This window comes from Cheilinus undulatus, linkage group 20 (genome assembly GCF_018320785.1).
Source record: "Cheilinus undulatus linkage group 20, ASM1832078v1, whole genome shotgun sequence".
NCBI classification, from domain to species: Eukaryota; Metazoa; Chordata; class Actinopteri; order Labriformes; family Labridae; genus Cheilinus; species Cheilinus undulatus.
This window is the reverse complement of record NC_054884.1, coordinates 25,562,125-25,590,083: the sequence shown is the minus strand read 5'-3', so window position 1 is coordinate 25,590,083 and position 27,959 is coordinate 25,562,125. Positions and strand designations below refer to the sequence as shown.

General features: G+C 39.0%; 1 protein-coding gene across 2 annotated transcripts in view; it reads left to right on the top strand.

Annotated features, from left to right (window-relative positions):
- Window positions 1–26,426, top strand: part of LOC121527821 (phospholysine phosphohistidine inorganic pyrophosphate phosphatase) — a 44,774-nt gene extending 18,348 nt beyond the window's left edge. The window contains exons 7-8 of one of the 2 annotated variants that reach the window (XM_041814819.1): window positions 34–101; window positions 208–307. In XM_041814819.1, coding sequence (XP_041670753.1) covers window positions 34–64 — 31 coding nt within the window. In that variant the 3' untranslated portion in view covers window positions 65–101; window positions 208–307. Of the gene's footprint in view, window positions 1–33; window positions 102–207; window positions 308–23,229 lie in introns of those variants that run through there. The other variant, XM_041814818.1, reaches the window with a different exon arrangement.
- Window positions 26,427–27,959: the final 1,533 nt, after the last annotated feature.

Sequence of the window (27,959 nt, the reverse complement as noted above, 5' to 3'; positions counted from 1 at the left end):
AATGTTTCTTCTGTTCTGTACCTGTGCTCCTAGCACACTCGACTTAGGAAAACAAGCCTGCTGACATCAGCTGTTTGTTGTAAACTTGCTATCATCTAAAGGTTAGTGAAATGTTGCATTTATGCCATGTTTTTTTGTTTTGTTTTGTTTTTTAACAACAATCTAAGATTTTTCTGGTTATCTTCATTACCTACAATTTCTAAACAGTCCATCTGTGCTCCATTCTGTGTTTCATCCACCACTTTATCCTCTGACCGATGGCACGTGCCCTGGCCGCCTGGTTCCTGATTTTTGAGGTGGAGCCCAGCCCAACCAAGAACAACTGGATTATCAGAGTACAAGCTGATGCAGTCATGCTGTTATGCCTTTCAGAGGTTAACTTACTGTTTATTTGCTCTCTTTTTTGATGCAATGTTTGGACAGGATATACAGTTAGCTGTAACTTACTCTGGAGTGCAGATGTATGACGGACTAGCCTTGCAGCTTCACCAAATGAATACTAGCTATGAATAAACAAACCACTTAATCTATTTGTCCATTCAGCTGTCTGTTTATCAGTCTGCCTACTTTAATCAGTGTAATTGGTGTTCATTTTCAAAAGACCAATAAAAAAGCAGGTGCTTTTATTTTTTTCCTTCAGATCATTTTTCCAGACATAATGGCCAGTCTGCAGCTTATGTTCTATTTGGTTGAAAATCTGAAATACTAGAACATTTTGCCACAAAAATATCTAACCTTCAAGATATTTCTGTAGTCAGAGTAGAAAAAAAATGGATGCAAGTCAAGGAGACTGTCTTGAAAGCAAGTTTCACTGTACCTAGTAACTATGGGGGACGACGAATGTTAACATTAGCTATTGTCTAATGATGGCATAACTGTTTAACCTTGCAAAGCTAATGGATTGGCCACATTTCATCTGTCATCTGGCAGATCCATCTAGCAAAGATGCAGTCTAAAGCGTTTGTCCCTGGGCTAAGAATGACTGGACAAATCAGTGTCATTTGAAGAGAATGTGGCAAGCCAGTAAACAATGACAACCTGTTAGGAGGTTAACTGGACAATATTTCTTCTTTAAATGAGGAGCAAAGAACTGCATTGAAAGCACTTCTTGGTGGAATTGATGTTTTACTCATTTCCTGACCATCTTTAGCAAGAGTTTTATTCACCAACTGGCTCTACTGGTAGTGAACAGTGACTAGTGTACTCTCCCGGGATGCACATTAACATTAATGATATTTACCCTACTCTTCCAAATTTGTATTATCCATTATCTTTCCAATTCCTGATCTAAGTTCTATCTAGTTATGAAATAAACTGAAACTAATTTTTATGCTGTTTTTACTCTTAAAAAAGCTGAATAATTTGTCTGAAGACTGACTTTTTCTGTTTAGTTATTTTCAGTGCCTAAGAGCTCTGTTGCTCGGTAGACATCAGATAAAGTGGTTGACTGCATGCAACCAAAACCATTGTTAAAAAACTCACTTCAGCAGGGATTCTTGAAGAGTGATGATTTGGCTGTTAAAAGAGAGCAGCATGGCAATTACTCTTAAAAAAGTACCAACACATTATGTTACAGGTGAAGAGATCAGAGGTTCCCATTTGTCCACAGGGGGCACCAAAATTGACATAAGATGAAAATATCCCTCAGGAGCTTTAAGGTATGAAATATGAATTGTCCTCATGATTTATCAGAGTTCCTGCTGTCCAATATTTGCAACCTAATATGCAGAAGAGGAACATTATACTTTAATTCCAGAATTTGAAATGAATGGCTACAAGTTCCTTTAGCCTGTTGTTTTTGGCATTTACCACGAAGATTGTTTCACTGCTTGTCCACAGTATAAATGTTTAATATATCTGGGACTTTTTCCATAGCTTATCTGCCATAAACTTTCTTTTATATAAAGTTGCAAATTCTCAACTAAAGAGGAATGCTCATTCCTCTAAGCCCTCTCCAAATGTTCCAGTTCTTCTGCATACTCTTACTTCTCTGTTTTAGCCTGATACCATGTTTTCATTTCCATTTTATAGATGTTTACTGACATTGTTTTGTTAAATTACTTCTGCGAACGTTGTAACACGCAGTATAAACCACACCTTAGCGCACACCTTATAAAAGAAGCTGCTATCCCCATGCAAAAACACAAAGACATACACACATGCAGCAGTGAATAACATCATTTAGAACAAAGTGTTCTCACCAGATGGCCGTATGCAAATATTCATAGCTATCAGTGTAACTGCTACACCTATAATCACAGTCTTTATCACAAGGTTTGGCACAATCACAAGGTTGTGGGTTGGTTTCATTTCTAGGTCCTCTCATGTCACATTCTCTGTCTTCTGTATGGATATCACACGCATGAAGTTGAAAAAAGGTAGTGGTGCTTTTTTAAGGCAAACTTCCTCAACATTTTTTATCATGTAAATCATTTTCTTTAGTTCAAATCTAGACAAAACATCTTCTGAGTGGCACCTAAGTTGTTACGTATGGGGATTTCCATAGTCCTTCTGGTCCTCATATTTGTAGTCATGCAAATAAAGCCATTATCAGTCCAGCATATAGGAGGAAGCACTGCTCATTAGGAATGCAAATGGGCCATCAGCCTGCACAAACAGTCTTATGGCAGAGAGAACTTTACTATCAGCTTGGTATAATGTAATGGTTCTTGTAAGTAGTATGAATATAGTGATAGCTGATATCTGTTTGAAGAGAGTTAATATTTGAGAACCATATTTTTTCATGAACTGAAATTGTCTCTTTAATGAATATAAGAAAATTGTGGTAAAATTGTGACATGAACCCTGCATGGTATGGAATGGTATTATATTGTATCGAAAGTATTTAGTTGTATCGTATTTGTAATGTGTTTAATGCAGAGGTATTCAATAACAAATTCTGCCGGGCCAAATTTTAAAATCAAGAAATGTAGCCGAGCCAGACATGTTCAGCGCCCAATAAGCAGCTGGTAATGTTAAATTTTGAACCAATACAGATAAATTTGATGAAAAATATGCCCTTTCCATTTATAGTCTTCCTTTTAAAATTTGGCAACATAACAAAAACACATCAAAAAGTACATAGAAACACAACAACACAGCTGTGTGTGAACATAACCTGAGGAAGTAGAAATGTTTTTTTCACTTGAATAAAAATAGAATAGAATAAATAGAATCAAAAAATAAAATGAAATTCTGTAAATGATAATTTGGGTCAGATCTTACCCAGGCATGTCTTTCAGTAGATAAAAACCAAATTTGCACAGTTGTAGCTACAGTTGAAAAGGACATGTTTTATACTAGGTATCTTGAGGCTACTTCCGTCAGCATTGCTACCCATGCTTTAAAACAACGCAGTGCACTGTAGGTAGACTGTTACCAGGCTACAAGGAGTGTTGCCTAGCAATTGAATGGGCCTGATATAATGTATCGTAATGTATTGTTCAACTTACACTACTGGTCTATAACCTGGAGTCTGTCATTATATTTATGTCAGTTAAGTGACGGTTGATGCCGGTCCGTAGGCTCCTTAGGCTGACAGCACTGTAGGTTACTCCCTGCTCAGAAAATAGGTTGCAATGGTTACCCCTATCATCTAATGGCTGCTGTGCATTAATTTGGAACAGTGTAATGATTTTTTGACCGGAACTACTTGTGAAGTTCGAACGGCATCCATATATCAGAAGTTAATTTGACACAAATGGAATTTCCAGAGCCAATAAGAATCGAGTATTCACCAAGACCATGGTGTTAGGTATTATACTGTATCATACAGTACCATAACATATCCTGAGTTGAGTGTATCGTTACATTTGGAAACATTTTAATATCTTGTATTATTTTTTAAAGATATATTTTTGGGCTTTTTATGCCTTTATTATCAGACAGGAGGACAGTGAATAGAGTCGGAAACATAACTTTTACAAAGATCATTATGAAAACACCTGTGGTTCCTGGTAGTATTGTCACTGCGCTCACAGTTCTCTCATTTAAAACAGTTCATCTATTTGAACAGCACCACCTCTCGTTGGTGTCCCTTCTCCCTCGCTGGTCAATCAAAATCAAGAAGGGACAGGATGTCTGATAAAGGAGCGAAAGAAACCGACTTGTCTTTAGGAGGGTACATTTTCAGGTGTACAGCTGCCTATGTCAGGACACAGCTCGTTTGCATGTTGCATGTCTGTTTTTATTGTTCTGTGTACTGAGGGCACTTGTGCAAAAGAAAGTTAACAATCCTCCTCCCTGAATAAACATACATGTTGAATGGCTGACTGAGTAAAAGGCTTCATGGAAAAGAGCGAAACATTTCACTGAATTATGTTAGTTGAAACAGCCGAGTGGTGTTGGGTTTATGAATGGGCTTTGTCCTCTGCAGGCCTGTGACACTGAACCTTGACAGGGCAACGGTGCATGTCTGTGGGTTTGGCCTTTATAAACTGCCCCTGGGATGGCTCACGGGCACATACTGTATTTCAGCCTAGCTTATCTTTCAGAGCTCCTCTGGTGTCCTATAGCCTCGGCGGCTGTGATAATGCATGGTTTCAAGTGTTTGCCCATCAGACAGGGAGTGTTGTCTGTGACTTATATCACTTACCATATTTCAAAGCTTTGTTTGCATGCATCACTCAGACCATTATGAAACCTCCTCTCATGCATTTGACTCTTTTGTTGTTGCACACTTTTGTAGATGATTCAGTATGATCATGTCTGAGCAGGTTATGCATGAGTTGAACTTGTATGTCCTGTCTTGACCTTTATGATTCTTCTCTCCTGTAGACAAGCATTTTATAGTGTCTACTACAACAGCAGCAGTCCCACGCCCTGCCCTGTTAACCCCAGTTAGCATGTTAGCTGTGTTCTGTGAAAGGAGGAAGTTAAGTTGTATCATTTCTCTCTCTTTCACTCAGGCTGTGGGCTGTGAGCTTAAAAGCCTGTCAACCTTGACAGCTACAGTATGTCTGAATGTGTGATTAAGGTTGTTTTGCCTGTGAGCCATTTCTGAAATCCAGTGAGTCATACTACGTGCACAACATGGCCTTTGAACTGTAGGGGGCTCTCTTTTGTGCCAAGGTCCCCCCGGATCATAAGAGAAGCAGTTATGTGGAGCAGTTTTGACCCAGTTGGTTTTCTGTAGTATTTTTGGCTGACTGCTGAGGTCAGCCCTACAGATGGCTCTGTCTGTGTCTGACTGACTGACTGACTGACTGAGTGATGCTGCTTTCACTTTCAGAGTCATACCATACAGAGTTGAATTTGCTTGTACTGAAAGCTGTCGGTAATGGCTGACTCCACTGTGGTAAATAGAGCCATATATACAGAGTTTTGCTATGGGTGGGGTTAAGATGTACTAAAAGCCTTCTAATGGCTGCCTCCACTGCTAGAAATATCTCAGATATAGCTTTAGCATCGCATCCTTTTTACTAGAACTGGACCACGTTTCTGTATGACTTAAAGATTAAAAACAACCCTGAAAGCTTTTCATGTTGGGAAAGATGTTTTCACTCTTCAGTTAACCTGCTTTGGCATAAGTGTGTGACAGTTAAGGGGGAAAGGGTTTCTTGTTGTGTGACTCCTTGTATACAATGGCTGCTAGTGGAGCGATTAGTTCAGAATTAGCCACAGCTGCACTTTGGTCAGAACTGGACATTTCTCTATATAAACAAACGCAGAGAGCAACACTGAACGTTTTCCGCAACAGAAAACAATGTTTTCGCTCTTCTGCTGACCTGCTTTGGCATGAGTATGTGATAGTTAAGGGGGGAAGGGTTAGTGGTTGTGAGTGATCATGTACGTATAATATGTCCCACTGCAATTTTCAAGTAGCAGAAATTGCTTTATTTCTTTTATATGATATGTGTGTTGATACACTTTTTTGCAGAGATGTTATGCTGTCCATGTCATGCAAACATTAAAGTGACAATTATTTAGAATAGTTCTTATTTTTGGGGGGGAATTTTTTTGTGCCTTCATTGGATGGAGTCGGAAACAGGGAGAGGGCAGGGAGAGACATGCGGCAAAGGGCCACAGGCCAGATCTGAACCTGGGCTGGCCACGCACATGGGTAGCACCCCAAACCACTAAGCCATCTGCGCACCCCTTTTTAGAATAGTTTTAAAGAAAATCCTACTTTCCTTGTCTTTGTATGTGCTTGTTTTTAAAACAAGAAAGATATGAAAATAATTAGGGATGGGATTAATCTGATCCAATATTGGTATCGAGTCCGATATGGACGTAATTAATAGATTGGATAGATTGGACGGCGCCGATCCAAGTGACCAATCCAAATCCATCCTACAGTTTGTGGTAGACCCTGAACGCACCGCAGTCTAACACGAGACAGTCTGTGTGTAACTGAGCTAGTATTAGTTAGGGATGTTCTTAGCAGTATAATTACCTAGTCGATTAAACGTAAATCTATATTTAGAATAGTCAAAACTAGTCTAAAGATGAGAGAACACAAAGAAGAGTGGGTGTGACGTTAGCCTGATAATACAGCGTGGCTAGCATTGAAAGCTAGTGCCACCCACCTTCATTCCTCTTTGCAGATTAATATCGTGCTTTGATATTTGGCCTCTTTTCACTTCAGGTGAGTAGGCTTACATGAGCTTAACCCTCAACAGCCCACATACCACTTTGTTTCCATTGACTACTTTAGAAAACTGTCGTACCGCGGTCTTCCTACTATACGCTAACAGCTTAGCCACCGCTAAGCTTCTCATTGTTTACATCCTGTGAAGGGTCAGAGAGGAAGGCTGCGGCCATCAACTGAAGCTGCAGTGATCTCTAGTGGCGGGAGGTTAATTAAAGGGCATCAAAGACAGGGATTTCAGCCCATTTTTTTGATAATGGTATTTATTTTTTAGTAGTAGTTCAAATAAATTTGTTTGGAATACATTTAAATTCGATTCTTTTTTTTTTTTTGCTTTTTTTTGCTTTTTAATAAGAGGAGCTGGGTGGTTTACTACAGCCTCATGTAACCTCACACATTATACCAACAACAATAATAATTGTAAAATATATATATATATATATATATATATATATATATATATATCAGTATCGGTATTGGCACATATTTATCGGAATTGGAACTTTAAAAAAAAGTGGATCCCTAAGTACATCCCTAAAAATAATTGTTCTCTTCAATACAACAGTTCATACTGAATTTATAATAAAAGTCAAAATAATTGGGATTCATCCAAATTAAGCCTTAGTTCAATCTACCACGTACTGTATGTTGTCATGTAGAATGAATTATTTCTTGTTCAAGAAATACGTAATGGTGAGGAACTTAAAAAATAACTGCATATTAAATTGAAATTGCAATATTGGGGGGGAAACCCTAGGCTGCCTAAGCAACCTTTTTTAAACCACTTTCCAGCAGAGAATCAGGGGTTTTTCCCCACTCCACATTCTCTAGTTCTTGTTTCCGAGTATATCCACTGTCACATCTCTATTTTTAAAGGCATGAAAGCCAGAGAATGAATCATAAAAAGAAGGAAAACTACTTTTACACGTACACAACAACACTACAAAGAGATAGCAGGTACTGCTTGGACCACTAGGGGCGCCAAAGCCACACAAAGCAAAAGCTCTTCACAGGGCCGTTAATAAGGAAGTCTTTTTCATAGTTTGCCTTTTACTTAAGCCTTATCCTCTAAGAGGAATGTTTTGTGTCATTTTCAGAGTTTATTAGATTTTTGTTTGTCCACGTATGTTAATTTCTATAAAGCAAAGCAGGACACCATTTCCAATAACCACATTACGTAGTAGGGAAGTGTGTACTTTTCCACCTTGGAGCAATCATCCTCTTAGCCTGAAGAAAGAGCATGCTATTAAATGTTGCTGCCTTGTAGTCTGGCACAAATTAATCAGGAGATACCCTGGATTAAGTTTTGCCTTAAGATGGATCCCATTTGGTTTTGTTTATTTTGTGGTTTACAGGCAGAACACTATTGGTCTGCAGCAACAGAGTGAATAACAGAAATATACACGATCGTATATGTAAATAAACCTATGTGTTTTATGTTGTCATAGTGGCATAAAAGTCTCTAAAGCTAAAGAGAACTTTTCCATGACCCAGAGCTTCATTCCAGTCCTGTCCACATATCTCTGACCAGTCAGTCAGCATCAGGACATTTGGCAGGACATTTTCATGGTAAAATAGGAAAATGCATGTTGCATAAGGTTTCTATTTCCCCTGCTGGATTTCCCTTCTTTATAACAGATAACACATGAGGGCTGGGTTTGGTTGCTTGGATCCTTTTCCTCTCTGCATACTCCCACCTTATCCACTCTTGTCAGGAGATGGTTGGGTAGTTCTGCATTACCTCAGGTTTGCAGGAAATGCTTTTTTCCATTCAAATCAAACATATTCAGTATCTGAGTGCTATAACTGTAGCAATGACATTTCTTAAACTCTCTCTACCATAAACAGATATGCTAGATAACATCAGCCGTGTGTTAAATGGAGGCATTTACCACAATTCCATATACTGTCGCTAATAAAGTTAGCATAAGCTACATTTTCATCCCATTCCCATGAATTGGAATCGGCAGCTTTGTGGGGAATGTAAACACAATCAATTCAGCTTTCTGCTTCCCTCATCCAGCCAGCACTCTGTTGTTGGCATGAAATCTGACTTTGCCTCCTTCCCCCTTTGTCTCTCTCTTCTTCCTTACATTTATTCACCCATGCCGTTTATAGGATTTTGGCATGGAAGTTTTGGGTGTAGCTTACATTCCCTGCCTGTATGTTTGCTGGTCGCTTTTGCTCAGAGAGGACAGCAGCTGTGTTTAAATTGTATTCACAGCAGCTGCATTATAGCGTATTTTTTAGGTGATTCATAACAAAAGAGTCAAAATGACCATACAAACTAGTAAAATTTATAGTGTCAGAATCCAACTCTCCAGTTTCCCCAACTAAAGGTTCTAATATACAGTATGGCATCCTAATTAGCTAAATAACGTTAAACTAGCCAAAGACAATGCTGTTTGGACATTCAGTTGCCCTCTTGTCATGCATACAATGAAAGCCAGAACATAAGTCACCTTGGCACAAAAGTGTCAATTCCATTTTGTTCAGCAAAGTTCCAGCTTTTTTGCTCTTTTTGTACCATTTGTTTTCACTGTATGAAAAAGGTGTTCCCAGGCATCTATTTTCAGCTAAATGCCAATTTGAATTGCATCTGACTAGTCGAAAGAGGAGAAAATACTTAGAAAACAGTCAAATTCATCACAGTCATTGTGTCAGTAGGTATAATGTGACATACCTGACATTCTTTGTAGAGTGTAGCTAACATTAGCAGCTAGCTCCACCAGCCTTCGTTCCTCTTTGCAGATTAATATAATGCTTTGATGTGTGGCCTCTTTTCACTTTGATTGAGGAGTTTGACATGAGGACAACCCTTGACAGCCTGCATACCACTTTCTTTCCATTTTCTACTTAAAAAACTGTCATACCGTGCTGTTCCTACTACATGACTGCTCAGCCTCTCATATTTATGTCCGCTGAAGTGCTAGGCAAAGCTCAAACAGGAAGGCAGCAGCCATTAACTGAAGCTACAGTGGCTTCTAGTGGCAGGAGGCGTCATTACAGTTTAAAAGAGCATTAGACTGTGATTTCAAACCCATGTTTAAAAGAAATGATAGATACTTTCACCGACTTGAAAATCTTGATACACACAAGTGAAGCATCCACCAGCAATGGATGGGGTGAATATTCAATTGCATGTGTGTACACATGTGGTCATGACAGGTCTAAGCCACAACCAACTTTTTAGATTAAAAAATTGGCAATATGAAATTACAATGCAGCTTACTCATCAGCTTTTATGGTAGCTCCAACTCCCATCCCCCAGTCCCCAACCTGCCCAACATTATAGCCCAAACATTTCTGAGTTGTGACTAGACATGCTGCTCAGCTCCGCCTCCTCTGCAGCGTTCTTGTTATTTTGAGTTGATGAGTCTTTTCAACATCAACAACAGTATAGCGCCGTTTATGATTCGTGGATGAATTTCCCATATTGAGGGAGAAAAGCTGTTAAAAGTCTCGCTGTAGCTGATCCCAGAATGTTTTGCAAGCAACTTACAGTGCAAACCAGGAAGGCCACTATAAAGAGCTGTCCTCGCTTAAAATTCATCCATGAAACAAAAGAGGTTAGTTTACTTTTCAGTAAAAACACCTTATGAGTGGAGTTTTTGTTGAACAGAGTCCTCAGTTCAAAACAAGAAGTAAGCAACAGATACGAGTTAAGCAGAAAAGGGTATCGTGTCATGTCGTTTGTTATTGTTTCGGTCGTGAGCCCACTGGCGGAGAATTAACATATTGCTTATTTTATTCAGAAATCTGACTTTTAATAACATAATTCTAAAATTTGGTCACCACCATCTGCATGGATCAAGTTGCAACAACTCTAAACCCCAAGGAAATTTAGTTTTTGACACTCAAATGGCAAAAAATTGTTATCAGAGTACTCCTTTAAATTGTGCCTTGAATGTCTAACATATATGGGGTTAAACTTAGTCATCATTTTTATGCTTTGTTCTCATAAACCATAGTCCATCAAAGCTATACTGAGGGGAGAAAGGTGAAGCTTCTTTAAATTGAACCTGTACCTTTGATTTTGATCAGTAGGTCATGAAATCACAATGTGGCAGAGCACAACCGTTTCAGCGCAGATTCTTTGTGGATGTGTCCGTTACTGCACAAAGGGGTTAAAGAGCTTTTTGACACTCCACTGGATGCCCACCATCTCTCGCCTCCCTGGGGTGACAGCTTCCTCTGCCCTGCAGGCTCCTCTGAAGCCTGCCATGCGTTATAAGTCAATGAGATATTAATAATTAACCTGAGCTTTTTTCAAAGTGAGACCAGACTCCCACGGTGAGACAAAGGAGACGGCTGGGCTTTGGCCACTGAGCCCCTCGACGGTACTTTTCCACCCCTGAAAGACAGAGAGAGAGAGAAAAGGAGTGAGAGTGGGAGAGAATCGGAGCTAAAGCTCACAGATGGCAGGCTGAAACATTGCACTGCCTCTTAAATACATGAACACAGACCCTTAGTTGCTTCAATGGGGATCCAATCCCTCTTGCAATTACCAGAAGACAGGCTGCTTGGCTGGGGGGACTTGGGCCTCTGCCTGGTTTCTTCTGGAGCCATGTTTTCTCCCACTTCTTTGTGTGGATGTGTTTGCATGGTTGCACATGTGTGTTTTCATTATCTGTAGCACAAGCAAGTGACTCAGCAGTCCCATATGGTAACAAAACACTCCTACACTGCATGAAACAGACATACATGCTCACAACAAAGACTCAGCAATTCTTCAGAGACAGCACAGATAATAATAACACACTGATGAAAAGATGTGGTTAGATCCAGGTCACATGAAGCTCTGCATTGAGCATGACAGTGAAAAGCTTTGTCACGACCTTTTAACACAGAAATATTAATTTGTATACTTCGTATACATATGGGATTCTTAGATGAGTTGGCAAAAACAAACTTTTTTCATAAGATCTCTGACAAGCAGTTCAAAGATCATGTGCTGCAACCTGCTGGCTTTATAAGGAGTTGTTTTTTAGTATCCAAATCAATGCAGTCAAGGCAGGGATTTCTTTTTTTTTTTTTTCTTTTTTTTTATTATTATTCTTGCTTGTCAAACTCTGCCTACATTTCCCATGATGCAACCTTATAGCTGAGCTAAATTAGCCTTAAACTGCAGCTGTGGTCTTGTAAGCTCACTTAACTCTATAGCGCCACAACCCCAGTATTTATGTTTTTATTTATTTATTCATTTATTTCTAAGTTTTAAGCAATTTCTTAAAATGTGACTGCTATTGGTTACCACACACTGGGATGGACACTGGATGATAATGTAGTCCTTTAAAGCCAATTTAATACAAACCTTGTGTTTTTCTTACACCTATTAATATCTTATTGATAATTAAGATAATAAACTGTTGATACAGTTTGCCTAAAACTACAAGTGAACAGTAGAAATGGCTTGATGGCAACTTTTCATAAATCCAATAAAGTTATAGCACTTAATCCGTGAAAATCAACTTAACTATGCTTCAAGAGTTTGGCGCTTGTTTAAGTTTTGATAAATGAATATTAATCAGTGGCCTCCATCAAATGTGGTCAAATCTCAGTACAAATCTGAAAAAAAGGCTACACACTAGCCCTAGGCCTTTAGCTTCACTAGAAAAAAGATGAAGGTTTCTGGTTAACATCATGTTGTTTAGCCTTTGATATTTTTGAGGTTGAGAAGGACAGAAACTTTCCAGTGGGTGGTTTTGACAGATCAGGATTCTCTTTCGTTCTCACAGTCACACATAAACAAACAAAAGATTTTCAGAGAGCAACAGGACGGAAAAGAAAATCAAGTGGCTCTTCATGCTGCGACCAGGGAATCCCCTTTGTGTCCTTCTCGCTTGGAAAGAACCGTTAATCTGTGTAAAGTGTGAAACCATACTGCAGCTGTTTGCAGATCATGACTCAGTGTTGTGCAGCCTTCATATAGTGAAGTGATAACGGCTGCTGCACGGCCACAAACTGAGCAGAGGATGTGCTCGGCATCTGTCATGTCTGTTGCCATAACATGCATGTATCATGGTGGTTTCCTCTGTTAAGCTGGGCTGTTTTTCGTAAGGGGTTGCAGCTGTTTTATATCAGGGGAGTAATCTTTTTCTTGTTGCGGTTTGTAAATACCAGGTAGAATAGGAACAAGAAAGGAAAAGTGGAGGTGAAGTAGATGATGTTAAAATCATGACAGAGTAGCTTCTCCTCTATTTTTTTAAGGATCATAAACACCATCTATCTCTCCCATGACCTTTTTATTTATAACAGAGTCAAACAGCGATCACATTCTCACCCCCAAGGCCGAGACTCCTTCAGCGTCACAGAGCTGCAGAGCACACAAGCAGCTTCAAACCTTCCCACCCACAGGGCGAGAGGAAAAGCTTTGTCTTGTGTTCATATCTTATGTCACCCACAAGGCTTGGCTGGACATAAAGGCTATAGTTATCGTGTTCTCCTTCGGGTTATGGTTATACAGTCTGCTTTATAGTGTGAAAAGGACATGTTTTGGCTAATGCTGCCTTCACTTGTCTGGTATGAAAAATGCACTTTAAAACAATGACTTGGCTTTAGTGTTTTTCCATCCTTCTCAGGTAGACTTCTACTTTTAGAGTTGTCCTAGCTCTTGTAAATGTGACAGCTCCCACTCCAGAATACTCAGGGTGTCAGCCTTTAGTTTTATTCGGAGCAGGGGATTTAATTGAGATATAGCATCACGGAAACATAAAACCCCTCAACTTCATAAATATACAAAAACTGAACTTAAATTTGCCTGCTTCTTGATTTGTTTTTTTTTCCTTTTGTCACACTTAAATATTTCAGATCATCAAAGAAATTTTAATATGAGACAAAGATAACCTAAGTAAATACAAAGTTTTTAAATTATGATTTAATTTATCAAGGGAGATAACATCCAAAGCTACTTGACCCTAGACTATAAGATCTCAAAAAACAACACATCTCTCATCTATGACATCTATCAGTCTGAAGAGGGTTTACAAACAGCCATTTCTAGACTTTGGGACTCCAGCAAACTATGGTGAGAGCCATTATCTACTACTGGAGAAAACTTGGGACAGTAGTGAACCTTTCCATGAATGGCCAGCCCACCAAAATTTCTCCAAAAGTGCATCAACAACTCTTCAAGAAAGTCATAGGTCAGTTAAGACAGTGCTTATTATCCAACAATGAGAAAGAGACTGGGCAAAAATGGCATCTATGAGGGAGTTGCAAGGCCAAAACCAGAACACAAAGGCTCGCCTTACATTTGCCAAAAAACATCTTAATGATCCCCAAGACTTTTGGGCAAATATTCTGTGGACTGATGAGGCAAAGGCAAAACTATTTAGAAAGTTTGCATCCCATAACACCTTGCATAAAACTTAACACTGGATTACATATAAAGATACCAACAGTCAAAAATGGTGGTGGTAGTGTGATGGTCTGTTTCTTTGCTGCCTCAGGACCTGAACGACTTGATGTAATTAAAGGAACCATGAATTTTGCTCTTTCTCAGAAAATCCTAAAGGAGAACGATTTGTTGCTATATCTCATTCATGTTTTTTGGAAGCGACTTCAATCACCCCGTAGGACGGAATTCCATCCCCAGGCGACCCCCAGTAACTTTGGCCCCACTAGACATTTCCTGGGACCAAATGCATTTCTAAGGTCAGCCAAATTCTGCGGCTTAGCTGTTGTTTGCAGAAGCTCCATAAGGATAAGATAATTGCAGAGGTAATGGATACTGCCATGCTGTCATAATGCTCTGTAAGCCAAAGGAAAACAACAGCTAACTGATAGCATTGATAGCATCTTGCAGGAACAGTGCAGTTTAGCAGTATGTTGATCTAGAGCAATGATAATCAACTGGCAGCCCGGGGGAAATATCAGCCCCCCCCCCCCCCCCCCCAAGCTTCCAATCCGGCCCTTAAACGACTATTAAATTCAGAAAACTGATAGTTTTTAGGGTACCTGTCGGCCATCATTAGTAAATAAGATCTATACTAAACACGTATTTGTCATTAAATCTGCATTTTTCCTGTGTCAACTTTCCACACCAGGCTGTAGTTGAGTTTGGTTTTCCTTGTCTGACATTTAAAAGAAGGACGCGTCTTTGTAGCAGATGGTGATTACAAGTTCAAGCTTGTTTAAAGGGTTTTTTTTTTCCCTATGATGATCTTGTGTCTGCACCAGTAGAGCATGAGCCAGTTAAAACAAAAAACATGCCAAGTTATTTCAACATTTCTGTGTTCAAATCCAGCTAGCTTTCATTTTAAAATTTCGATTAAACTACCAGTTGCAGACTCTTTCACCACAATCAGGTGCCAATTATAGAAGTGTAGAAAACATCTTTAGTAGGGTAATACTACCTTATACTCTTATTTCATGACAACATTATAGTGTTTTGTCTGCAGCTAGTGGTTCAGGATCTACGATTTCAACAGCAGGCAAAGTTATTTCAAGTTTCCAAAAACAAGCTGTATCTGTGTGATGAAACTCAGCTGGGAAAAGAGAGTCAAGTTTCCCAAAAACTGCTCTGTGTCTTAGCTTCAAGAGCAAAACACAGCTTTGAATGTTGTTTATTGTTGGTTTAACATTCTCATCTCTGCCCTCATGTCTGCTTTATCTGCTTTATCTGCACAGTGTCAAGCAAAATGCACGCTCAGCACAGGTGGAGAGGTTAAGAGAGAAGTGTAAATCGAAATCTGGTGTATGTGACAGTTTTGCTTCCTAGTGTGCACACGTGTGCTTTTGTGTATGTGCTGGACTGTTAAGCATTAACCAACAGGAAGGCTGTTGAGCTTTTTACCCCACGGTCAACTACCTTTTCTTTTATTTCTGCATCAAACCTCATCGCTCTCTGACTTTAACACACAAGCACACCCTCATTTAGATCCAATTTCATTTGATGGAGGCACGGCTTGTCCTTTTTAACAGCTTTTATAGAGACAAGCATCATGTTATATGTGAATCCATATGACTCTCTAAGCCACTTTAATCTTATGTTGCCCGAGCATCGTAAACACGATACCCATATTCTCGTGCCCAGTCTGCATTACTGTTTAATCCACTGTCATGTCCTGGCTGTTGTAGGGGATTATATATGCACAGTACGTACCTGTTTGAAAGCACATGTTGTGATGATTTAGATTACTTGTTCCCTGATGTCATGCATGTTTTGTCTTTTGGAAAGAGAATGTTTTAGTTTGAGTATAGTGATCCCAGTTAAAGTCTATCCTAAAAGGGAAGTTTGACTTCTCTGATGTGGAGTGGTAAGACTGGTATCTCAAATGTTAAATGCCCACAAAATGATTGTGGGCATGACAGATAACCCTTAGATATCCACTGGCTATTTTGCCATTTTGTTAATTTTCTTTTGACGAAATAAACCACTCAGAAAATGTATACCATGCTCATGTTTGGTATAATCTTTTTCAGCACTACCTCGACTTTATAAAATAAAAACTATATTTTTTTAAGTTTAATTGACTGTATTAGGTAGGGCCTCCAAAAACACAACAACCCACAAAAATGGATTTTAGAAAATTGTTATTTAAAGGTACAGTGTGTAGAATGTGGCTGCATTTCGCCAAACAGAAACGGTGTAAATGGGATATAATGTCTATATATTTATGTGAAGTATGTTAAAATAAGTGAACAATCATCCCCTTTAAACTTTCGTTTTCTTTTTACAAAATTAGAAAAAAGCTTTTTAAATTTACATTACCGCGGGTCGCCCTCACGGAGGCTGACATAACGAACCGCCATGTTGTCTATGGCAACGTTTTGGGGACAGAAAGAGCGAAATGCGATTTTTAAATACGAACCTGCCCGCCGGTCCTGAAAGCTACCTGGATGGTAGGTGGAGAAGAAGACTGACCTATAATCTATAAAAATAATGGTTACAAAAATGAATGAATAAACCCTCACCTTGTCACTGATGTAAATGATGTCCGGCTCACGATCCTTTTTGGTCTTCACAGGCTCTCGTCACTTAGTGATGTGACGTTTTGGTAACAGATCGGCTGATTCTAAAATCTGAACATTAGATGTAGCTAAAATTCCAAATTCTACACAATGCACCTTTAAACAATATATTTTCATTAAAAAATATTACAATATGCTGAAATTATGAAAAAATACCAGTACCAGTCCTGTACAGGATGTTCCACTGTACCCAATATGTGACATTAATTTTTAGATCAAATTAAAATGATCATATTTCCTCTCTTACTTGGCCCATTGACATCGAACAAAAACTGAAAGAAAGCTTAAAGATCATGCTTTTTACACCAAGTGATTGCAATGCAAAATGTGGCTTTGTTTTCATGCTGTCATGTGACAAAACTATTGATTATAAAATCACGCCTGTGTGATTGTGGACCCCAAAGGGCTACTGAACCTGGTTTTGTTCAGGGTTTCTGCTTCATAAATAGAAGTTTTTACAGTGTTGCCTAGTGCATCCCTATTGGTGGAATGAGGTTTGGTTGTTTCGTATCATATTTTGTCGTAGAAAATATTTCTGCACTAAAATATTGCATTGAGGTACTGTATCGATATTCTAAAATGCTGTATTGATATTTTATTGATTAATAAAAGTAGTTTTGTGGTATAAATTCAACCACTAGTTGGCAGCAGGCATTCAGTTGTTCCCTCTTCTCCTCTGTTTAGACAACAAAATTGCGTGAGTATTCTGGTCTAAGCCAGGGAAGTTTCTCGTACCTATCCATGCACTGTTGCCTTAAAGAGGATATGTGGACTTGCTTTGGCCTCCAAAAAGTTAAAGACTGTACAAGTCATTTGCAAGATATGCCACCTTAGAGTGAAACACTCAGACAACAAGACAAATCCGTGATTGCTGCTTCAAATTACAGTGATAGCATTAAAGCTTAAGGTTAACGTGGCTCTGAAACAAGCCAGTTGAAGCTACCGCTGTCCTCTTCTCATGCAACCATAATTACACAATCTATACTTCTTTTGTTTGCAATGACTTGAGCCGACTTTATGTAGTTAAGATAACGGCTTCCTTAATATGATAAAAACACCATAGCCAGGTCATGCCCTCCTGACAACATGGTCTACCAGTCCTTGAAGCTTGGCATGATGACCAGCTTGGCTCCCTGCCTCTCCCTCCACAAACACCTTAACATTAAGTACTGTCTTTATTGATCTATTATGGTTAACAAATAATTTCATTGCCAGTTGCTAGAAACTGATGTAATTTCTTCAGATTGTTGTTTTGTAAAGCATGCCAAAAGATGTTAAGCTTAAAAGGTCTTCCAAGAGAAAGCTGAAACTCTCCTCATTTGAGACACTAGAACAAGCAAATATCAAATGTTTTCTCATTGTTTATTTGTAAGATTGATCATAATGGTTGATTTATTGCTTTCAAATAGTAAACCCATGAATCAGCTTTAGTTTAGTCTTTTCTATAATCCCCCAAACTTTGAGATCATTAACTGACTTAACTGAGTTTTTCATTATGGTTTCATTCTTGGCCCCTTTTTCCCTTATGCTTCATCACTGACCTCATCTTTACGTGCATACTTTGCAGCTTCTATCAGACTCTGGGAATGAACCTATCTCTGTCTCTTTTATTGATATTGCATTGACCTAAAGGACACTGCATTGCGCCGTAGATTACCTCATTGGTAATACTAGCTGTGTTGTGCTGAATTTTGCATGGTCACATTGACCTGGTTACTCCTTCATTATTCATGACAATGGGAGGAAAGCTGCAAAATGAATAAACACATGCATGCATGCATATCTGAAAGGCAAAGGCCACGGGAGATTTAAAGGAGCATGAGGTTGGAGTGACAGTGGAGTCAATGCTCTTGGCTTCTCTGCTTGAAACATTAGACCCATGTGACTCAGTTACTTGTGTGTTTGCGTCTGTATGTGCGTGTGTGAACTCAATCAGTCCCAGGGCAGGGAAGGGTGTGGGAGTAATCCAGCACAGGAGACATAACACCCAGACCATTAGCGAAGCGGCTCACATAACCCAAGCGCTGGTGGCTGACAGACATCAGTAAACACATGGCACCGCTTCTCCGTATTCACCGCAGCCTCAGTATTCAACACCTCTCCTCAGAAGCCCCCCACAGGCCTCTTCTTTCTGGTGCTACACTTGGGCGGTTCACAAATATTTGCCACGGTCCTCTGCGGGCTCTCAGAGGGCAGGATTAATGATGGTGTGTGCCGCACACCCGGGGCCAGACAAAGCCTCCCCATCTGGAGCTCCAACCCCGTGACTGGGGGAACAGAGGCAGCACACAGAGCCCGGTCAAGGCAACCCAGGGAGGGAAGGAGAGGGGGGTGGGTTGGATCTATAAGCACCCCTTCATAAATGAGCAGGAGACTAGAGGAGTAACTGCAGATGAATGAAGTGGGCTTCACAGTCTTTTGATGTGATGAGGAGGAAAAGGGTCGTGCATGCTAGCCGGGGTCTGGTGCCATGCCAAATGGATCACATTTCCCCTACCAGCTGATTAAACAGACATATCTGCACCCTTTACTGGGACCTGAGCCAAATAATAGCAGCAGCCAAGGGGGAGATGGGCAAGGCTGACCTACGCCTTCTACATAAATTCCCACTATTAGGGAGGCCCAGTTTGGACAAAATTATGATGTCAGTGGTCAGTTGGCCTGTGACCTTTGTCCCAACTTTCCCATGGATAGTCATTGATACTCACAAAGAGAAGCACCAAAGTCACTTCATGTTTTACACAACTTTCATACTTAAGCTTAAATAGGTCTCATAAGCCCAGAGATGTAATAGCTTAGATTCAAAAAATTGTACACAAAGTAAGATTTCACACTTAAAAAAGAAGAAATGTCATTGCAATGTGTTGCTAATGTTTGCTACAAAAGTTTAGAGAGTGTTGTATTCTTAACAACCTCAGTACAAGCCTGATCATAAATTAGTCTTTGTACTGAACTTCAATAAATACTGTAGATATGACAGTAGTAGGGCTGGGCAATATTAACCTGACATGCTAGATAGACTGTTTCATATATCTATTGCAAGGGATATATTTCACATTCATGTGGGACAACTCCCATTCAAAGCACTTGGGAAGGGCAGGACTTTTTTAAAATTTCTTGGAAGACGATTGGACAAAGACACAAACACATGTTATGGGCCAATCAGAGTGACAAGACAGAATGAGTTAGTAGGCATGTGCTGCTCCAGTAGTAACCTGAGTTTAACAGACAGGCACTGTCATAGTTTATGAACGCTGAAGCATGTTGGTGGAGCAAACTCATGCCGAGGCTGGTCAGGAGAAGGGCGAAAAAGTCTTAGACAACCACCTGGAAAAACTTTCAGTGTGGCTCTTTGCTCTTGTTTGAATAAAGAAATGGGACCCAGATTTGATCAAATTGCTGCTATACTATTGCTACATATGAGCTAGTTGCTACGCTGGTGGCAGCCATTGTCTCTCCGGCTTACACTACAACTAAACCCCACCTGTAACTATTGCAAACTCATGCCAAAGCATGTAGAAGAGCAGAAACATCTTTTCCACAATGGGAATTTTTCAGTGCTATTCTTTGCTCTTTATTTGACAAACAAATGTGGTCCAGTTCTAATAAAACTACCGCTACACATAAGCTAAACACTGATGGGCAGCAGCCATTGGTTGGCTTCCAGTACAGCTAAACCCTGTCCATAGCTACCGCCTTATTCGCCTCAAATGACGCTGATTCTTCAGGTCTTTTGGCAGACCAGGCACAGTCGTTTGAAATTAGAACTTTGCAAGGTTGTTTTGCCTGTTGACGGACATGGAATCTGGCCAATTCACCTGCTTTTAAAGATTAGGGCGAAAAAAGTACAATCTTTTCATTCTAAACCCGATTTATGACTTAAATCAATTTTCTTTCCTGTTTACTATTGTAACATGCATGGAAAGTGTAGAAAATGTCTGGCAAATATACTAAGCAGTCGCCCAGCTATAGTCTGTGAGGGAAATGTTACACAGTCAGAAAATCACCTGCCCTCTTCACTGCTCTTCTGCATATGTGTACTTATTGAGGCTGGGCAACTGATTGCAATATGTTCTACTGCAATTTTCAAACTGCAGAAGTTGTGATACTTCTTTAACCAGAAATTTGTATCAAAAAGCAGTTTCATAATTTTTTTTGCTGCAGAGATGTTATGCTATTCATGTCATGCAAACAATGGAGCATCATTTTTCTCCAGAGTTAATTGCAATAAAGTTACTTTTTGTATTTTTGTAAAAAAAAAATTTTAATTCAAATGAGAATTTAATGAGAAATTAGAATGGGGCATAAAAATACCCATTCCATTCGATACAACTCACATTCAGTCTGCAATATGAGTCACAATAATTACAGTTTGATGCTCTGACATGATGAATCAGCCCTAGTGTTCATGATTATTGCTGCAAGGCTTTAAATTAGATAAATCAATGAATTTACTACTCTGATCGGTAAGTAAATAAATAAAAATTCATATTGATTCATGCATTATGTTAAGTCATACGAATGTGTCTGTTGAAAAATACACAAGATGAGGAACTTAAAAAACAATTGCATGTCAAATCACAAAAGCAATATTGGAAAATAATCAAAGTTTGATTATTTCCCCAAACTGTTCAGCTTTAGTTTTTATGCATTTTGAGAAGAGGGAGAAAACCGAGTTCTGCACAAATGATTCAAATGTCGCTCATTCTGACAAGGCATTTCCAATTAGTTTGTCTGTACTTGACCATGCAAAGCCCGTGGGGAGCAGCAGAGGAATTTCAAAAGAAAATGTAGTTTTTATACACTTTTTTTTTTAAACTAAAACTCCTACAAATATGATTAATCAATTAAATCAAATTATAACCCAGGCCTAGATAGTACACGTGTATCTTGGTAATCCTTTGAAAGAAAGAATTGTCTAATTAATAACCATTATAAATGCTAATATGTTCATTTAAAGCTAACTCAATAAGGCAGTGCTTTTTGGCATCTTCTTTTAGCACTCAGCATTCTTTTTCACATGACATTACTTATATTTACAAACACATGTTAAACCTGTTTAGCTTTGCACATATCACATAAATTGGAATGTATGATATCTTGCAATTCGATTCAAAACTATAAATACACCATAAAGGACCATTTAGAATGAACTGGGGAAAAAAAGATCTGCAACAACCTTTTTATAACTTGCAGGAATCCTCTCTTATTTAACAACTGTATCTGAAGAAGTGGAATTATAATCCTGAATCATATTTGCTTAGAAATTGACCTCAACCTTATTTGATGAAATCGCATGGGGTGCTCAGTATTATGATACATATCGTATCCAACAAAGGTATATCGTTACATCCCTAGTCATAAACCAAATTATGTGACAGTTTCATAATGCTACCTAATAAGGTTGCTATAGGAAAATCATATTACTATCAGAGTCATCAGTCTTCGTCCTCTGGGAAACACGCATGATATATATATATATATATATATATAAATAAAACACCATGTATATACAGTGCTTAACAAATTTATTAGACCACCTGTCATATTTGTCTCAAAGACCATCCAGCATCATGAAGTGCTTTAATGCGGACTCTTTCATTTTCAGTGAGCTCTCTATGTTTTACCATTTTGAACAGGAATGAGGGATTTCAAACTGAATTCACCCAAATTTGAGCCGGCTCACTGGGCTTCTCTGAGAAGTAAGAAAAGCATCACATTCAACCACTAAAACTAATTTTTCTGTTCAGGAATGCAAGTAAATAACTATAATTTGACATATTAATCAAGAAACATTAATTTGCTTCACTATTTTTTCAGGGTTTTTGTAAATCAGTAAATTTTTAAAATTCATGGATAACAATAATAATTATATTTTATCATTAAAAATATCATTTGGGTTAAAGAGCTTCTACATATTGATGTAATAACCATTGCAGAAACATAAAAAAATGATTTTGGTAATTACCAATGCTGTTAATTTAGGGCAGCTGTGGCATAAACCTTACTTTGGTTAGGGTTAGGGCGGTCTAATACAACATTTAGCAATCTGTCTAAAGAGTTTGAGACTTTTTTTTTTGTTTTTTGTTTTCCCTCAAATTCCCTACCTTTCAGAAGAAGCATATCTTCCAACTGGGTACTATATGGTTCCCATACGTATTTTTTTAAACTTAATGAAGAAATTGGGTTTTTTGCAGCTCTCATTAAAGTCCCAAGTTGGTCTGTTTTAGATGCATTACAATAGGCTGCAACAGTGTTTGACAGCTGGTGATAGAGACAGAAAGCATGCACTACCCTGCAGGGGCTTTTGGCAGGCAACTGCACAGTCACCTTTAAGTGTGAAGACTTCCCCACAGCCGAAATTCACTGGTAAACTTCAATTTCAAGAGTGTTGCTGCTAATCATAAGTGAGCCCTGAGGACAGATGCTATTCATCAAAAATACTTCCCCCTTTAGCTTCCACTAGACAGCCCATGAAGTGTTTAGTCTCTTTTTGTTAAAGCTTCGCCTTCCTGAATCTACTGACTGTTTCAGTTTATACTTCCAGCATTTGTAGCATGGCTGATAGCATCAAACTGTTAGTGCTTCTTGTTTACCGACCCTTATGTGGCAGTTGTTTGTTCCTGTGTAGTGTGTCTATAAAGCTTTTGCTTCTCCTCCCTCAGGCCCAGTGACGAGAGGCACCCAACAGTGACAGCAGACGGCACTGTGGACAACTTGGCCCAGGCTGTGGACATGATCCTAAATCAAAGGAACTAAGTACAAGCACTGGACACTGAAAACTCCTAATGTGGACTGGAAGATACAGGAAGGTGCACCATAGTACTTTAAAATAGCCATTAGGTGTTGTTGCCAATAGGAGGGGTGTGCAAAGCAGTATAAACTGAAAGTGTCTCCATAAACTGCATATCCTGTAACTGTCATGTCTAATTATACTGTCAAATATGGGAAACAAACACCCACTCATCTAGTGCAGAACTATCACCCAGGTGTACTAGAGATAGTTGTGAACTCTTCACAGCAGCACAAGCATTTTTCTTTGTGCATGATTGGCATAGATAAGATACTTCAGCCTGACATGAATGTGCCCGTAACCTGCTGCTGACTTACAGTTAGGGGTGAAAAGTACTTAACGTGTGTTTAAACACTCAGCTAATGTTTCACAGTTGAATTATTATGGAGATGGTGTACGTGTATGAAGTTTGTAGTCAAACTGGAAACATACTTTTAATTTTTTTCCCACGATGACTGTTTTCTTTCTGATGTCATGCTAAGGGTGCAGTGTTTAAAGCTGAAATCAGAGAGTCCTGATCAGTTCCAGGTTGCATTTTGGACGTATGGCAATTCTTTATAAATACTTCACTTCAGGTTTATTCATTACACTTAAAAGGAAGTGGATTCAAAAATATCCATGAGTCAAGAAACATGTCTTATTAGCTTCTGTTAGATAACAGCTAATGTGAGCATAAGTAACTTCTGACTTTTGACACTATTTTTAGACAGCAACTCAGGGTTGGAAAACTTACTAGCTCACTCTTTAGTAATGACCAATCAGATAACATTGGACAGTAGTCATTTCAATACAGTCTGTTCTTAGTCGATGTCACTGCATTCATTGAAAGTTAACAGCCAGCTTCATGCTGTGTTTTTGTTCGCTGAGAGGTCAATTTTACAAATTTTTCAGCCAGGGTGGCCTACGGGTCATTAAAAGTATCATAGTGGAGGGATTTTTGTCAGAAAACAGTAATTGTATCACCAACTTCTGTCTCTAATCTAGCATAGAGCTTTGCAGCTGCGCTCTGATCCGAGTTCACCATAAAGTCAGGGGGCAGGCTCATTGCTGGAGTTCTTGTCTATTTTTTCCTTGAGCCAGATGCTGCAGGAACAAACGTCTTACCTGCTGAAGGTTTTTTTTTAATCCATATTTCACTTATCTTTAGTCCTGGGTGATTAAAAGAAGCAAACTGTGGCTTTCTCTCTCTTAAAGCAGCCACAGTTCAATCCCTTCTGTCTGTTAGAGTGGCTATGTAAAGTATTGGTTGATAAACACATCTATTCCAGCCAAGTCTGTCACAATAAAAGGCTCCTATGTTAATCATCGTAAGAGCATTTTGAAGAGCAACATCAGGAAATTGAGTAATGTCACCACAAATACATCTCATAAATGGAAGGGAGACATAACTTCACATAACTCTAAAAATAGATATAAGGGATACCTGAAGAGTTAAATGAGAATGAGAAAATGAAACTGAGACTTTTAAGCTCTTCGCAGTTTGCCTGTCATTACATCAGTGTGATTGCACATGAGCTTTGGCTACACAGTGGTGTGATTGTTGACTCACTGCAAAAAAAGTTTCTGGTTGAATCCCTTTCAGATAAGGCCTTTCTGCATGGAGTTTACATGTTCTCCCCTGAGCATGCATGGATTCTCTCCACATGATCCGGCTTCCTCCCACAAACCAAAGGCAGACTTGTTAGAATTAGAAAGTCCCAATGCCATGTTTTCCTTCCCTCTACCGATTTCAATACGAGAGCACTGGGTGACAGCCAACACCGAGTACCAATCTGATATTGGTGTACACTCTCTTGACTGACTGTGCTGTGGAAAACTGACATTATTTTTGCCCTACCATGAACTCAGAACATGGCTCAGCAAATAGCATCCAAATATACAGCCTTTCTGTGACACTTCCTGCTAATTACTGTGAGTTCTACTGCTAAATATTATAATAACAATAACACAGAGGCCACATCAAAACCCCTTTTGTCTTTTTCCCTCCAATATGCTCTACTAAGGCAATTTCCACATCTCCATTCAGGTTTAAGCAACTTGACACAGCCTCGCATGATGACAGAACAGCCTATCATTGGTGGACAGCCCCTCACAAAGCATTCTGGGAAAACAATAAAACAATCTGGCCGTTAGCCTTAGCACTAGAAGCAATAAATTGTTGAAAATGAGTAAAAACTGATAAAAATGCATTAAAAAATGCCCAATATCAGATTTGCCGGTGTGGATTTAATTCTTTAAGTCCTTGAAAAGTTGACTAAGTTCCAGGTTCGCATGAAAAGCTTCCGTGAAGGACTAAGTAAGCATGGATAGCATCATTGGAACAGCTCAACAGCTAGCTTCAAGGGAGAAAAAAGTTAGAGGCTATGATTTATAGTTGAGAAGTTATTTAACTTTTAATAACCCATGTCAATTATTGTTCTAAAAGGCAATGCTGGTGTGGAAGGGTTTTTAACAAAAACCTTTTGATAGAGTGACACCATTAGATAAGAAAATCCTGTGTCTTTTTACCTTCAGGATAAATATGTCCATGATGCATGATCACATTTCAGATTTTTTTCTTTTTTCCTTTTTTTTCATTTTGTAACATTTTTAAATAGTAAAATTGTTTGTTAGGCATATTTTGTTCCTAGCATTATCCCAGAAGCTAACGGTAGTTTAATTAGGTGTTTTTGTCTTAAAATGCATGGAAATGTGGCCCAGTATCAGCTCAGTTGTGATTTAATATCCAGCCAGGTTTTTGCACATCACTGTCTTTTAGCTTTTGATGAATCGGTGAGTAGTAGTAACACTGTATATATTTGTCAGACATTTGTAAAACATGAAACCTAAAAATCAGTTGTACATCTGTGATAGTAGTTGAGATTCCCAATCTGACATCAGAGGCAAATAGCTACTGTTTGACGATGCTAAATTGGAACTTTACTAGTTTAACAAACATTTCTTCACGTTAGTAGTGTATATTGTGTAAAGTGTGCCATTCACTCCCTTTATAAGCATGCACAGTCTTGAACAAGTAGTGCAGCATGGTCTGTAATTCAAGTAAAATGATAAATAAAGCTATTTTTCTAGTCCTGAGAGCTGTTTTGGACATGCGTCTCCCTTTATTTGCCAGTTTGTCTGACCCATTGCCGCAGAACTTTAAGATATTTCAGAATAAGGTCAAGGTCATAAAACATTTAAGAAAATATAGCCCTATATTTGGTTTAAACTGGAATTTATATCGGTGCAGCTTTTGTTTAAAAAACAAATGGCTGGGAAATGGGAAGTGAGCTGGTCTGAGATGACAAATGCAGAGCCCAGCCGAGTGTGATGAATTACGCTGGTGCTCCAGCTCATGTTTCCCCGCTCTGTAAACAAAAATGAATCATGCTCTCCATCATCACAGTGAAGAATCACAAATCCACAACTGCTTATCTTTATTTACTTGACTGTAAGCCGCCTCTTCTGGGGATTGCTCTGTCATTCTGGCATAGTTAATTGCTGCTCATTAGACATGCGTTCACTCCAGTCTCCACAGCGAGGTTAAATAAGATGATGGGGGGGGGAAATTGGTTATCGGGCTCTAGTTTGCCAGCTGGATCGTTGAGGCCTCTGGAAGTGGGGCGTAAAACAAACGATTCCCCATCGCTGCCCCCGAGGTTTCAGTGCACCGAACGGATTCATCAAGAACAAAAGCCCATTGCCAAGTGATTCATTGAGGTCTTTCTGGTTCACTTCACCATTAGCTGACACAAGCTTGAATGTTATTGGGCAATTAAGGGTAATGAAAAGCTGAGAAGTGTTATGAAACTGTGCTAAGCTGGTTGTACCACTCCTATTTCTGAGTGGGAAATAAATATTAATGTACACGGTAAAACACTAGCAGCTGGTATTCAGTTTTCCAACAGCTTACACATTGTTCAGCTAGCTGTTTTGTCCATTATACTGCCTGTTGGCCTTGTATGCAGCTATTAAACATCATTTTGACTTCTCTCATATGAATTCTCTTGGCTTTAACCGGGTTATTTTTGAGGGATGTAGGCCACAGTTTTCAGTAACTCCTGGCAGGTTCACTAAGTGTTAAACACAAATACACACAGAGAGCTAGCAAGCTAATAACCACACCTCTATGACTGCACTGAGGTCATCCACCCATTTCACATGAGTTACAAATTAGCAGTAGTTTACCTCTGCAGGCTGTGGTGATATGTAAACAGAGATAGTCCTCCCTGTGAGAAGCACATTGATTCTCTCTCTGTGACCGCAGACTGTTAAGCAAGATTACCTTTCAAATAATAGAGCTGACCTCATTTCAGGAGACATGTCTGGGCATGTATGACCTCACTGACACTGGACAGTATTGACAGACTTAGTATATATACTGTCAAATCCTTGACTGACTGAAGCTGTTGTTGTGGAGGTGGTTATGCAGTCAGAGGTTTTTAGCAGATTAGGTTGTTATCTATGTACTTTATCACGTCTGATTGTGTTCACTGTTTGCTTTTCTCACATTACTGGTGCAGCTGCTGTCAAACTGATGCAGTAATGTCAATTTGAGAGCAAGTAGTTCTTTGGTCCTTTTTTTCTGTAAACAAATAAAACTGAAAAAAAGATTGACAGCTT